A 13461-nucleotide genomic window follows, 5' to 3' on the forward strand; every position below is an offset into this window, starting at 1 on the left:
CCCTGTTAGTGAGCATTTCTCCTTTGCCAATATAAACCATCCACCAGACAGGTGTGGCATATCAAGAAGTTGATTAAACAGCATGGTCATTACACAGGTGCACCTTGTGCCGGGGACAAGAAAAGGCCACTAAAACGTGTCGTTTAGTCACACACCACAATGCCAGAAGATTTGAGGGAGCGTGCAATCGGTATGCTAACTGCAGGAATATCCACCAGAACTGTTGCCAGAGAATTCAATGTTTATTTCTCTACCACCTCCAATGTCGTTTTAGAGAATTTGGCAGTACGTCCAACTGGCCTCACAACCGCAGACCACACTAGCCCAGGACCTCCACATCCGTCTTCTTCACCTGCGGGATCGTCTGAGACAAGCCACCCAGACAGTTGATGAAACTAAGCAGTAAAAACTCATTCTGATTGGCTGGGCCTGGCTCCCCAGTGGGAGGGCCTGGCTCCCAAATGGGTGGGCCTATGCTCTCGCAGGCCCACCCATGGCTGCGCCCCAGCCCAGTCATGCGAAATGTATTTAAATTGACTGATTTCCTTATATGAACTGTAACTTAGTAACATTTTTTAAATTGTTGCATATTTGTTACGCTAAATGGTATATAATATTATTATAAAATCCTTGACGATAACACAAAAAAGTTGTACAACTTAATTCCAAATACATCTCTGAAAAAAGTTCAATTTGATTTATAAAACAAATCTATGGAAAGGATATGAGAACGATCAGTCACTGCACACTGGCAGAACTGTCCGAGGCTCAAGTGAGATTTCCCTCCTACAGAGACACCTACAGAGCAGATCCTGAATTGAGCAGGGTTTCAGTTCCTTGCAGGATGGCCTCCGGTACCTGTCAGAAGAGCTTTCCTGTATTATGGGACCCGGCTGTTGGCAGGAAGATCCTCTGGTGATCATCACACAGGAAAGCAGCAGAGACAGGAGCCTGACTACAGGACCTGGAGCCAGAGCATGAAGCCTAGGTGTTAACAGTCTCTGTGGGACCTGGGTGTTAACAGTCTCTGTGGGACCTAGGTGTTAACAGTCTCTGTGGGACCTGGGTGTTAACAGTCTCTGTGGGACCTGGCTGTTAACAGTCTCTGTGGGACCTGGGTGTTGGCAGTCTCTGTGGGACCTGGGTGTTAACAGTCTCTGTGGGACCTGGGTGTTAACAGTCTCTGTGGGACCTGGGTGTTAACAGTCTCTGTGGGACCTGGGTGTTGGCAGTCTCTGTGGGACCTGGGTGTTAACAGTCTCTGTGGGACCTGGGTGTTAACAGTCTCTGTGGGACCTGGGTGTTAACAGTCTCTGTGGGACCTGGGTGTTAACAGTCTCTGTGGGACCTGGGTGTTGGCAGTCTCTGTGGGACCTGGGTGTTAACAGTCTCTGTGGGACCTGGGTGTTAACAGTCTCTGTGGGACCTGGGTGTTAACAGTCTCTGTGGGACCTGGGTGTTAACAGTCTCTGTGGGACCTGGGTGTTGGCAGTCTCTGTGGGACCTGGGTGTTAACAGTCTCTGTGGGACCTGGGTGTTAACAGTCTCTGTGGGACCTGGGTGTTAACAGTCTCTGTGGGACCTGGGTGTTAACAGTCTCTGTGGGACCTGGGTGTTGGCAGTCTCTGTGGGACCTGGGTGTTGGCAGTCTCTGTGGGACCTGGGTGTTAACAGTCTCTGTGGGACCTGGGTGTTAACAGTCTCTGTGGGACCTGGGTGTTAACAGTCTCTGTGGGACCTGGGTGTTGGCAGTCTCTGTGGGACCTGGGTGTTAACAGTCTCTGTGGGACCTGGGTGTTGGCAGTCTCTGTGGGACCTGGGTGTTAACAGTCTCTGTGGGACCTGGGTGTTAACAGTCTCTGTGGGACCTGTCCCCTCTGGTGTCCCATAGGGCCAGGAGTCTTTCCTGACTATGATCTGACTAGGTAAAACTCTGGCCCTGGTTATAGACTACAATTAGGGACCAGAGTTTGTCCTGAATACGAGATCTAAGCATGGGACTTGACTAGGCAAAACTCTGGTTCCTAACTAGCAGAATGTGTGAGACCAGGATGATGGTTCACCCACAAGAGGTACATCTACATGTCAGGTGAGGTCTTACCTGTCCCAGGTTGATGTAGACAGCATTCTGGAGGAACTCTGAGGCCTCCATGGCCCTCTTCTGAATGGCTAGCACCCTGACTGCCTTCACACACGCCTCCAGCTCTATCACGCCTGCATTCTTATACTGGGGGAGGGATGGAAGGAGAGGGAGAGACAGGGATAAAGAGGGCAATACGAACAGACAAGGCCCAGGCTCAGCATAAGGAAAACTTACGAAACCAATGAGGACTACACTGACTTTTCCCACCTGGCGTAATAATCTGAACCGATGTATTCCATCATGTCTCTTTCTCTCTGTGCTCCAGACATCTTTATCAGATTACTGATTCTAGTTCATGTGGTGATACGCCACCTCGTCGTTCATTATTACTTTGTGCCACATGGTTCTTTCAGGGGAGTCCCGGGTTCTCCGCGAGTAGTAGCTCTAATGAAGTACAAACCTGAGAGGTACAACAGTGCTCTCTCACACATTCACACACGATCCCCCACCCACTCCTATCCCCATTGTCTCCTTATTAAACTGCAATTCATATTTGAATGGCCCTGTCGTGTTGAGATAATGTAATTTAATTTGGAGTGAACTAGTTACAGGTATAAGGGCCAAGGGAGGTCAGAGCAAGAAGCCAATTATAATAGTGGAGATAAAGAGTTTCAGAAGGCCTACTGGGATATTATTTTGTAGTAATTCATTTTACCCTTATTTTACCAGGTAAGTTGACTGAGAATACATTGTCATTTACAGCAACGACCTGGGGAATAGTTACAGGGTAGAGGAGGGGGGATGAATGAGCCAATTGGAAGCTGGGGATGATTAGGTGACCAGATTTGGAATTTAGCCAGGACAACGGGGTTAACACCCCTACTCTTACGATAAGTGCCATGGGATCTTTAGTGACCACAGAGAGTCAGGACACTCGTTTAACATCCCATCCGAAAGATGGCAACTAACACAGGGCAATGTCCCCAATCACTGCCCTGGGGCAAAGGGGATGAGAAAATATTTGACTAGAGGAAAGAGTGCCTCCTCCAACACCACTTCCAGCAGCATCTGGTCTCCCATCCAGGCACCAACCCTGCTTAGCTTCAGAGGCAAGCCAGCAGTGGGAGGTGGTCTACTGCTGGGATGTTACACCTCTGTGTTTTTACCCCCAAGCTTTTAGGTTTGTTTGTTTTTGTTAACGCATACCTGTGCTATACCAGTAAGTATAATTATCAATAGATCAACAATGCAATTAACTAATGTCTTTTTTTTTCATCATTGCAACTGATGGAGTTATAGGGCATTTGAGATGACCCCACACTTCCACTTGGCTATTAGTAATAGACACTGACGTCATTCTAGCTTAGCCTTCCACCGTTGACTCTCTGAGTGCACTCAGACGGTTTCTCCTGTAGTCAGCATGTAGTGGTTTGTTCACAGTGTGGACACAGCCTCTATCTGCCGCATCAGACGCCCAACCATCCCTGATACCTAGTGCGCTACTGTCCCCTGGTGGAGATGTTGAGAACTGCAAACTGGACAGTGGATAATGGGACGGTCTGCAAAGAGCATTGGTCTGCAAAGTGCAAACACTGAACCTTGTTGAAACATTGTATGTAATAAAGTATGTAGGAGCATTCAGAGTGTGGGTATGTGTTTATTTTCTGTGATGTATAATTTTGCACCCTGCATCTGAAAAACAGCTAGATGTTCATAGTGCTTTTGAATTATTCTTGTTCCAATACCTTGCCATAGCAAGAGATAGAACAAAGTAGACAGGAGCATTCAATAATGTGAATATATATTTGTTGTCTTTTCCAATACCTTGCCATAGTAGGAGATGGCCTCCTTGTATTTCTCTATGATGTCCTCAGGGCCCAGGCAGTTCTTGGCCCGACCGATCTCACTGCTGGTGTCTGCACTGATCCCATTGGCTGTGAGGGCACCTGGAGGGACGGAGGAGAGAGAGGGCACGAGAGACAAGGAAAAATGGGAAGAAAGAAAGGAGGAAAAATGACATTAATGACCGGGATGATTGTCAATGTTCAGACCCATCCACCACTTGGTTCTTCACATCCATGCATATCAGTGGAGGCTGCTGAGGGGAGGCTGGAGCGGAGCAAATGGAATGGCATCAAACAGCTGGAAACTATGTGTTTGATACCATTCCACTGATTCCACTCCGGCCATTACCACGAGCTCGTCCTCCCCAATTAAGGTGCCACCAACCTCCTGTGACGCATATGGCCAAAGTCACAACAATCAACAATGACATACTCACTGGTGAACTGTGTATAGCCTATCTGAGCATACACATTTAATGCAGCCTCGACAGGCGTTTCAGACACAGAGATAAAGACAACACTCCATGATTGCCATGCATTGTACACAACAATCTATCTCTAAATATAAGGCCTTTGAGGGTCACTGTGCACTGTTATGTGATCAAAATGACGCTGATTTCATCATGTGCTCAGTAGTTTGGAATGTTTCAATTGAAAATGGTTCAAAAATGAATATGTGCAAGGAGAATCTCTCTCTACCTATCTGATTTGAATACAAATGCAGTATTGATAGAACATTGCCTAGCAACGGCTCTAGCTGGCTCCGTAGCAACGGCGTCGCGGCGATGTCACTATGACACAGCATTACATGTGAATCGGAAGACTACACTGGGAACACATACAGATACTAGAAATGTATGCACTCACTGTACTGGAAGCTGTTTTGGCTAACAGCTTCTGCTAAGTGCTCCTCTGTAGCTCCGTTGGTAGAGCGAAGCGCTTGCAACGCCAGGAAAGTGGGTTCGGTTCCCAGGACCACCCAATCGTAAAACATGTACGCATGCATGACTACGTTTTTTTGGATAAAAGCGTCTGCTATAGGGCATATATTATATTTTTTATATAGTAAGTGTTAGACAACTTGTTACAGTCGGAACTACACACTTTACACAGAGCCCTTGGGTTGAATGGTTTAGTAAAACCAACAGTAGTTCCTAAAAAGGAAACATAAGAGCTTTCTGCAGTATTTCTTACTGATAGGTTGGCAGAAATGTCTCACACTGAACACTTCTACATTTTAACTTGAGGCTACAGGAAATGCACTCAAACTCGCCAGCAGCATACCACCCTGCATCCCACTGCTGGCTTGCTTCTAAAGCTAAGCAGGGTTGGTCCTGGTTGGGAGACCAGATGCTACTGGAAGTGGTGTTGGAGGGCCAGAATATCCCAATTCCCCAGGGCAGTGATTGGGGACATTGCCCTGTGTAGGGTGCCGTCTTTCGGATGGGACGTTAAACGGGTGTCCTGACTCTCTGAGGTCATTAAAGATCCCATGTCACTTATCGTAAGAGTAGGGGTGTTAACCCCGGTGTCCTGGTTAAAATCCCAATCTGACCCTCAAAACCATCATGATCACCTAATAATCCCCAGTTTACAATTGGCTCATTCATCCCCGTCCTCTCCCCTGTAACTATTCCCCAGAATGTTGCTGTAAATGAGAATGTGTTCTCAGTCAATTTACCTGGTAAAATAAGGGTTCAATAAAATAAAAATAGTTTGGATGCCTCAATCAGCAGTGTTGGGATTTCAATAGCAACATTGCCACCTCCTGGTGCATGTCTAAATTACTTTGAAATAATAGACCAATCCAAATGACTCAATCACTTCCTTTTGAAATCTAATAGGAGCCTATGTGGTTCTTCTTCTACATAGTGTTGGATATAATGTCCTTGAACATGATTTTAAAATGGTTACTATTCATTGACTATAAGAAGAGGTCAATGGTGTGATCAAACATGAACGCCAAACAACATCTAACGCTGACAAGAATAACAGGAATACAATACCTGCCTTAAGAGGGGAAAAAACATCCTTTTTGATTTACCAGTGGTGGAAACAATCAAAGTTGAAATCAGATGTAGTGCAATGGGTTGTTAGCCTGGTCCCAGATCTGTTTGTATTGTCTGGCCTTAGTTGGTAAGACACCACTAACAGATCTGAGAACAAGCTAGGGAGGTTGTCGTCACAAAAAGCATGGGACGTTGCATGAAAGCAAAACACAGACAGACAGCAGGAAAACACACACAGGTGAGATGTCTAGGTAGAAGTAGAGCTACGCAGCACTGGCCGGTTAGTTTCATACCATACCTGGGTCAATGAGTACCTCCTGTGCCCCTACGGTAACAGACAGACACACAGAGAGAGAATGAAGGTTCACACAGTGCAGTTAGTTATTGAAAGCAATGTTAGTCCCCAAACAAGCCACTTTTCAGCCGGTTCCTTGAGACTTTCCCATCCATCCCTGCGCTATAGTAGGCGAATGCTAATTACTTGTATAAGTAAAAGCTAAATATGTGTTGTTATTTAGGGGTTAAAAGTAAGTGACTAGTTAATCATATTAAGTAAAGATATGGGTGAATGGAAATATGATAGTAAATAAGGTTCAGAACAAATGGGTTAGGATGTGGGGGCCACCGGATATCTCAGGTAATGTTGTCCAGGGCACAGAACAGAAGCAGCTGGGCTGAGAAAAGCTTAGCAAAGCTCGAGTTGCCATAGTAGCTGTAGTTGCTTGGGCCACACAGATCTCTTCCTTCCAACGGTCATAAAATCACAGCTCATTCAGAAACCTCCGGACATCTTCCACAACATAACCTTTTGTCTTAATTAATGAGACCCCCCCCCCGCCAGATTAAAAACACATTGCATGACACCACAACAACACAATCCACCCTCCAACTGTACATCCAACCCCTCCTCTCCAACCGTACAGACAGCCCCCTGAGCCCCCACACCTCCTGAAACATCTCCACACTTCATTTTATTAAAAAACATGTCAAACCTAAGGCACGCAATGACCATCCCTTTCAATAATAACACCGGGTCTGTCCCCCCTGGACCCGCTTCCTCCTTGGCATGGCCAAACAAATAGTTCAACAAAACCCATTTTACCCTTTCACTGCTTGTATACCTCAGGCCTCATCACAAACATCCCCACAGAGAAGACCAACCCCAACCTCACACACAGAGAGAGCGAGGACTGCTGCTTACCTGGCCGGTGTCTCTTCCCTGCGTCGGCTGCCTGTCCCTGGCCCTGTGCCAGGCTGGGTTTGCGTCCGGCAGCCTTCCCTGCTGTTCCTCCAGGGTAGTGAAAGATAACAGAGGCTGAACACAGGCCCTCTAACGCAGCTGGAGAACCAAGACATAAGAGAGATGTGTCAATGAAAGAGTATCATTACAAGTATTTCTAAAGGGCATTCTGTATGTACGGCAAGGGTGGTGAACCGTCCACCTGGAGAACTACTGGGCTTGGCAGGGTTTTGCTACTACCCTCTTGTAGCACACCTGACTCAGATCCTCATCTGTTTCAAGGTCATGGTGAGCAGCTGATTAATATAATCAGGTGTGTTATAGTAGGGTCGGAGTATCCAACCCTGCTTTATGGGATCTGAGAAAAGAGCAGGAAGAGGAGGAGCCATGTCTTACCCCCCAGCCAGAGGAAGTCATTGACGGAGCGGAGCAGCTCCACAGCCATGTGATAGTGGACCAGGGCATCCTGCAACATGCCTGCCTGCAAACACAGGTCCCCAACGTGCTTCCTCATACGGCCCTGGCAACGCTTCTTATAGTGCCTAAATGAGGAGGAGGAGGAGGGAAACATCAACTAGTGTCTCAGATGTCGTAGAGATATCCATTGACAATACAACTTTGTCCACGTTACAGCGAACAATTATCCAAGTAGGGTTTACTTTAAGTCATTTTTACAAAAACCCTCTTTCATTGTCTTCTCTCTCTCTCTCTCATTCGTACGGTTTCCCAAACAAAACTCTTTATTTTAGCATAATGTATTTTCTTACCCAGGTACCAATGGGTGCTAGCAGAGGAGACTCGCTGTTGAATGAATCTCATCATGTACAGAGGGTGCGTGTGGGGTGGGACAGCACAAGCAAGGGAGACAGGGGTTTGGGAGGGGAGAACCCAATAGAGAGAAATAACCAGAACCACCCTGATCCTGAAGTCTTGCACATTAAACACACAAGGATTGAAGAGGGGGCAGACATCACCACAGTTTGGAACTCTAACAAAAGAAAAAAGGGGGCCAGTCTAATACGAGTGCAAGACCTCTGTCTGTCTAACTCTTTACTGGAGCCTGAGATACTGGGAAGGTCAAGGGTCAAACGCACCTAGGATTGTTTTACCTAGAGAGCATGATGCTGTGTCAATGGGGCTAAATGGGGATGATTTCCATACTATTAGTGAATTAATGGTACAATAGCTCATACTGTTCAGATTCAGTATAATGAGTTGGGCCTAAACTTTTCAGTTGAAAAAAAGTAGGCCTGTAACCATTTATTAGCTTAGTTTGGGAAATTAAATGATGAGCAATGCATTATGTATGGCCTGCTGAGAAGGACGTTGATACCATATTGAAAGTCATGCTTCAATAAGTAGGTGCAATAATAATCCTAGCGAAAGGTGAAGCATCCCTCCATGAATCACGGATATAGAGATCCATGTTAAAGTGCAGTAGCAGCAGAATATAGTAGAAGATATGAGATCCATGTTATAGAATTTGTGAAGAATTAGAGTAGACCTTTTTCACCCAGTCAAGCTCGGGTCAAGTGACACAACCTTCCCAATCATCAAGTTCCTGAAAGGCTGGACAAACACGCACATAATAGTATAGATAGGATAGCCTCACTGTTTAAGTGAACCAGCCTTCACAAGCCTCAGTCACCAATAGTGTCATGTATTCTGTACGTCCAAACTATCAGCTCCTTCAGAACGCTTGTAATGATTTTATTTCATACAGAGTTGAGAGGAGTGATGAGTTTGGATCTAAGCTCTGAACCCATGCACAAGAACACTGAGGTAGGGCCTGGGCCGGGGCTCCTTTAGGGCCGGGGCTCCTTTAGGGCCGGGGGCTCCTTTAGGGCCGGGGGCTCCTTTAGGGCCGGGGGCTCCTTTAGGGCCGGGGGCTCCTTTAGGGCCGGGGGCTCCTTTAGGGCCGGGGGCTTAAGCTGATGGCACTGGGATGGACTTAATAACTAAAGCAATGTGTCTAACAGAGTCTCACCTTTTCACACCCAACAATAAACTCACAGGACAGTATGAAAGAAAAAAATGAGAAAGACAAATAAAGTAACCAAGATACACAAAGAAAAAAGGAAAGAAGCAACATTTTTTTTTCCACAAAAATAAACAGGGAAATAAACAGGCAAGGTTGACTGTTGTCCTTAGCAACATTAATGTCATGACAATGGACATCACAGAAACACTGAGGTCAGGATTTTTCCATCACCATATACAAACATTAGCACAACAATGTTGTTAGTGTAATTACCATCATCTTGTAACAACCATGAAACAACCATCTAACAACCATTACATGCTGAGTACACCGCGTGCGCCATCGTCCGCATGTTCATTTTGTCCCCCCACACCAGACGTGATCAGGACACGCAGGTTAAAATATCAAAACTAACTCTGAACCAACTATATTAATTTGGGGACAGGTCGAAAAGCATTAAACATTTATGGCAATTTAGCTAGCTAGCTTGTTGCTAGCTAATTTGTCCTGGGATATATTTTTGTTATTTTACATGAAATGCACAAGGTCCTCTACTCCGACAATTACTCCACAGATAAAGGGGTAAACCGAGTTTGTTTCTATTAAGCTCTCCTCCTTCAGGCTTCTTCTTCTTCTTTGGACTTTTCTGGAGGTTGGTAACCAACTTTAAGCTGCATTACCGCCACCAACTGGACTGGACCTCAGTTCATCGTTCGATCACCCACGTGGGTGTATGCTCCTAAAAACCAATGAGGAGATGGGAGAGGCGGGACTTGCAGCAGGTCAAGCCTCACAAATAGAACCAAGTTCTATTTTAGCGCCTGACTGCACAGAAGCTTGCGAGCAGTGTGGGTTCAATGATTGAATAACATGTATGTGTACATTTATTTTTCCACGCTTGTGAACTAACGCGAGCGGTGTGGTCAGCATGTTAGGCTACACTTGGCAAATATAGTATTCAGGCATTTTATCATTTGTAAAACTAATAGACTGTTTATACATTCTGCAGTCACAGAACAGGCACATAGAAAGTGTTTACCAACTATCTTTTTGGTTCCAAATTCATCCAACACCTGAAATATTACATAGGCAGCAAAAAATGTGGATGATACCAAACCTCTAAAAGCCAAATAGAGTGCAGAAGAAAAGACAACTCACCTGCTATCAGTGTCCAGCCCCACAAAGTCTTTCTTCTCAAAGGGAACACAGAGCAGTGGTATCTTATCTCCAGACTTGTCCGTGGCTCTATCCAGCCTCTTGGACTCCAGCACGATGAAGATGGACTCCACAAAGTCCTCCACCCTTTTCTCCACATTGGGACAGTCATCATAGCTAGAGTAGAAGGCCACATCTGTCCTCTGCTGCTCTGCTATCTCCCCCTGCAGCCCGAACACCAGGAGCCGTGAGTCGTACAGCGTGGCTCCGAACACCTCCTTCTGGCTGTGGAAACGGTCCAACGTCTGGGGCCACTCTTTAGCCGAACCACAGGTCGTCACGGAGATGAGGCCCACCACCTAAACAGACAGACAGGACTTTATTATTCCTGAGAGGAAATTCATACACAGGACAAAAAGACACAGATACTGTATAGCAGAGATTCTCAAAACTCTCCTCTGGGACCTCCAGATGTTTCACCGATTTGTTGTAGCTCTAAACTAACACACCTACTGTAATTTATGTAGTCAAGGGCTTGTTGATTAGTTGAATCAGGTATGCTAACTCTGGAATAGTTCAAATACATGGAACAGCTGTGGATCTCCAAGGAGAGGTTTGCGGAAGGCTGGTGTGCAGGACACTAGGCGCATTTCTGAAACCCAAAGACGGCAAAAAATAGGAACAATAAAAGTCATAAAGCAACAAACCTTGCGGTGTGTCTGGAAGTCACCCCATTCGTTGTTCTCAGGGAGGTAGTGGTGGCGGTAACGGATATAGAGGTTCCGCTGGGAGTCCCGGATGGACACCTTCGTTTCAATAGCACGAAAAGACAAAACACACAACAAAATAGGGATCATTTGACAATCAGCATCCAGCGATAAAACGTTTACATAAAAAACAAATAAGGTGGCCTGGGGTTACATATTTCAATAAATAATAAGACATAGGCCTAGGTATGTCCCAAATGCCACCCTATACCCTATATAGTGCACTACTTTTGACCAGAGCAGGTCCTGGAATAGGGTGTCATTTAGGATACACTTATAGCTAGTACACATGGATGCTGACCTGGGCCACAGAGGCAATGCGTTTGTAGATCCTGAAGAACTGGTCCTCAGGGACGATGCCCACAGGTTGGACCACCACCAGGACTGTCTGATGGTCCTCAGCACACTGCATGTAGTCTGGGACACTCATCTCCTTCTCATGGGCTCTGGGGAGCAGGGGAAAACAGACAAACATATTGTAGCGGCCTTAATACCTAGCGATGTCGTCAACAGGTTAGGACCTCTTGGCGTAGCAGTTAAGGTATTGGCTTGACAGTCGCTGGACCCGCATTTGAGTCCAGGTCGGGGCGATCCCCTGAATTTGCTACATTGGTGTCCAAAGTGGGATGGCCATCGGAGAGGTGTGTACACGAGGGACTTGATATAGAGAAGAGTGGGGACCCGGTCTCCTGAAGGAAGGGGGTAATGTAGTGACCTTAAACCAATACCTAACGACCTCATCAATTATTCTGACCTCCTTGCTTAGGTGTTAAGGTGTTTGCTTGACAGTCGCTGGACCGGGGTTCGGGTCCCAGTCGGGCTACAGTATGCTCTTAATTCCTCAACATCTAGCTAAATTTCATCCACACATACCACAGTCAAGATGTGACATCACTGACAGAGCTAGTAGCACACTTGATTCAAAAGCATTCGAACCATAATCAGGTTACTGCTTGGTTGGAGCAAAAGCCTGCAGCCACACAATATCTCAACTCTCTCACTAAGGTTATTTTAGGTTACTATTGACAAGACAGTCGTTCGAAGGCATTGCAAACTACATACATCGCTTGCGTGACGTGTTGTCCAGTCTTAACAACACCAAACATAAGACAGTTTCAAGCTGGAGTATAAAGGATCTATCTATCTAGCTAAAAACAAAGATACTAGTATACTGTGCTAGCCAACCTAGTTAGCTAGCCACATAGCTAAGATAATTTTGTTACAGTAAAAGACACTCAACTTAAAAAATGTAAATTAGGAAGTCATGCATGTCCAGTTTACTTTCATTCTACAGTCCCCATTTATATTCAGGAATGGGATTATTTCTGCCATCAATATTTACAGAAGAATGGCAAGCTTAAGTTACCTAGCTAGCTAACGTTACACTGACTGTCTCCAGTTAGCTAATGTTGGTATGATACCTGGTTGTTAAACTATCGTCAGGCTTGTTGACTCCTCAGCCACAAACTGCAACATTTATTTATCAAAACACGCCAAGAATTGACGTTACCTTAATATATATTGTGACAGAAACGTTTGACAGTCCAATTCTTGTTACTAAAAACAGACAGCTTCCGGAATTCACTCTTCTTCTCTATGAATTTCATTGGCAAATACAATGAATAGCGTGCATCACTGCCCTCCTATGTCCACTGCTGGTACTGTGGGCTCCCATACTCCTAAATATTTTGCTGTGCAACCTGGAATTTAGATTTAGTAGCACTACTGGTGTTGGCATGTGGACTAATATGTTGTTGAGTTGTGTTCTTACACTGGTACAGTCATGCCCTATGAGAGATGTATGACTGCGCATGTGCGAAAATAAATAAAAGTGCATTTTCCCCCGTTCTGGTTAAAACACCAATGATGAACATGTGTGTTTATTCCTCCGTTAAGTAAACCGGTATTCCTGTCCTGAAGATGTCAGCACCAACAGGTTATGGGCCCAGGAGGGAACATGGAAGCCGATGGAATAGAATATATTTCGACGGAGATGAAAAAAACTATGAGTTATGGGAGACAAAGTTTTTGGGGCACTTGCGTTTGCTTGGGCTAAAGGCCGCCATATTGAGCGTGGATGAAGATGAAGAAGACAGAGAGAAAAATGAAGAAGCCTACGCCGAATTGATACAGGTTTTGGATGATAAAAGCCTTTCCCTGATAATGAGAGAAGCAGCAGATGATGGGAGAAAAGCGTTGAAGATATTGAGGGAACATTATGCAGGTAAAGGGAAGCCACGTGTGATTAGCCTCTACACTGAACTAACTTCTCTTCAGAAAGCCGCTGACGAAAGTGTTGCGGACCATATCATTTGTGCTGAGACGGCTATTACAGCACTGAGAAATGCTGAAGAGACTTTAAGTGACGGGCTGTTGATTGCA

General features: G+C 45.5%; 1 protein-coding gene across 3 annotated transcripts in view; it reads right to left on the reverse strand.

Annotated features, from left to right (window-relative positions):
• trappc9 (trafficking protein particle complex subunit 9) overlaps positions 1-12671 on the reverse strand; it is a 298405-nt gene extending 285734 nt beyond the window's left edge. The window contains exons 1-9 of one of the 3 annotated variants that reach the window (XM_014177781.3): positions 12590-12671; positions 11381-11525; positions 11020-11118; positions 10316-10671; positions 7573-7718; positions 7138-7275; positions 6235-6261; positions 3908-4029; positions 2102-2227 (exon numbers count right to left, since the gene is read on the reverse strand). In XM_014177781.3, coding sequence (XP_014033256.1) covers positions 2102-2227; positions 3908-4029; positions 6235-6261; positions 7138-7275; positions 7573-7718; positions 10316-10671; positions 11020-11118; positions 11381-11509 — 1143 coding nt within the window. In that variant the 5' untranslated portion in view covers positions 11510-11525; positions 12590-12671. Of the gene's footprint in view, positions 1-2101; positions 2228-3907; positions 4030-6234; positions 6262-7137; positions 7276-7572; positions 7719-10315; positions 10672-11019; positions 11119-11380; positions 11526-12500 lie in introns of all 3 variants that reach the window. The other 2 variants (XM_014177782.3, XM_082970084.1) reach the window with 2 other exon arrangements.
• Between the last annotated feature and the right edge of the window lie 790 nt (positions 12672-13461).

This window comes from Salmo salar, chromosome 27, assembly GCF_965601325.2.
Source record: "Salmo salar chromosome 27, fSalSal1, whole genome shotgun sequence".
Classification (NCBI taxonomy): Eukaryota; Metazoa; Chordata; class Actinopteri; order Salmoniformes; family Salmonidae; genus Salmo; species Salmo salar.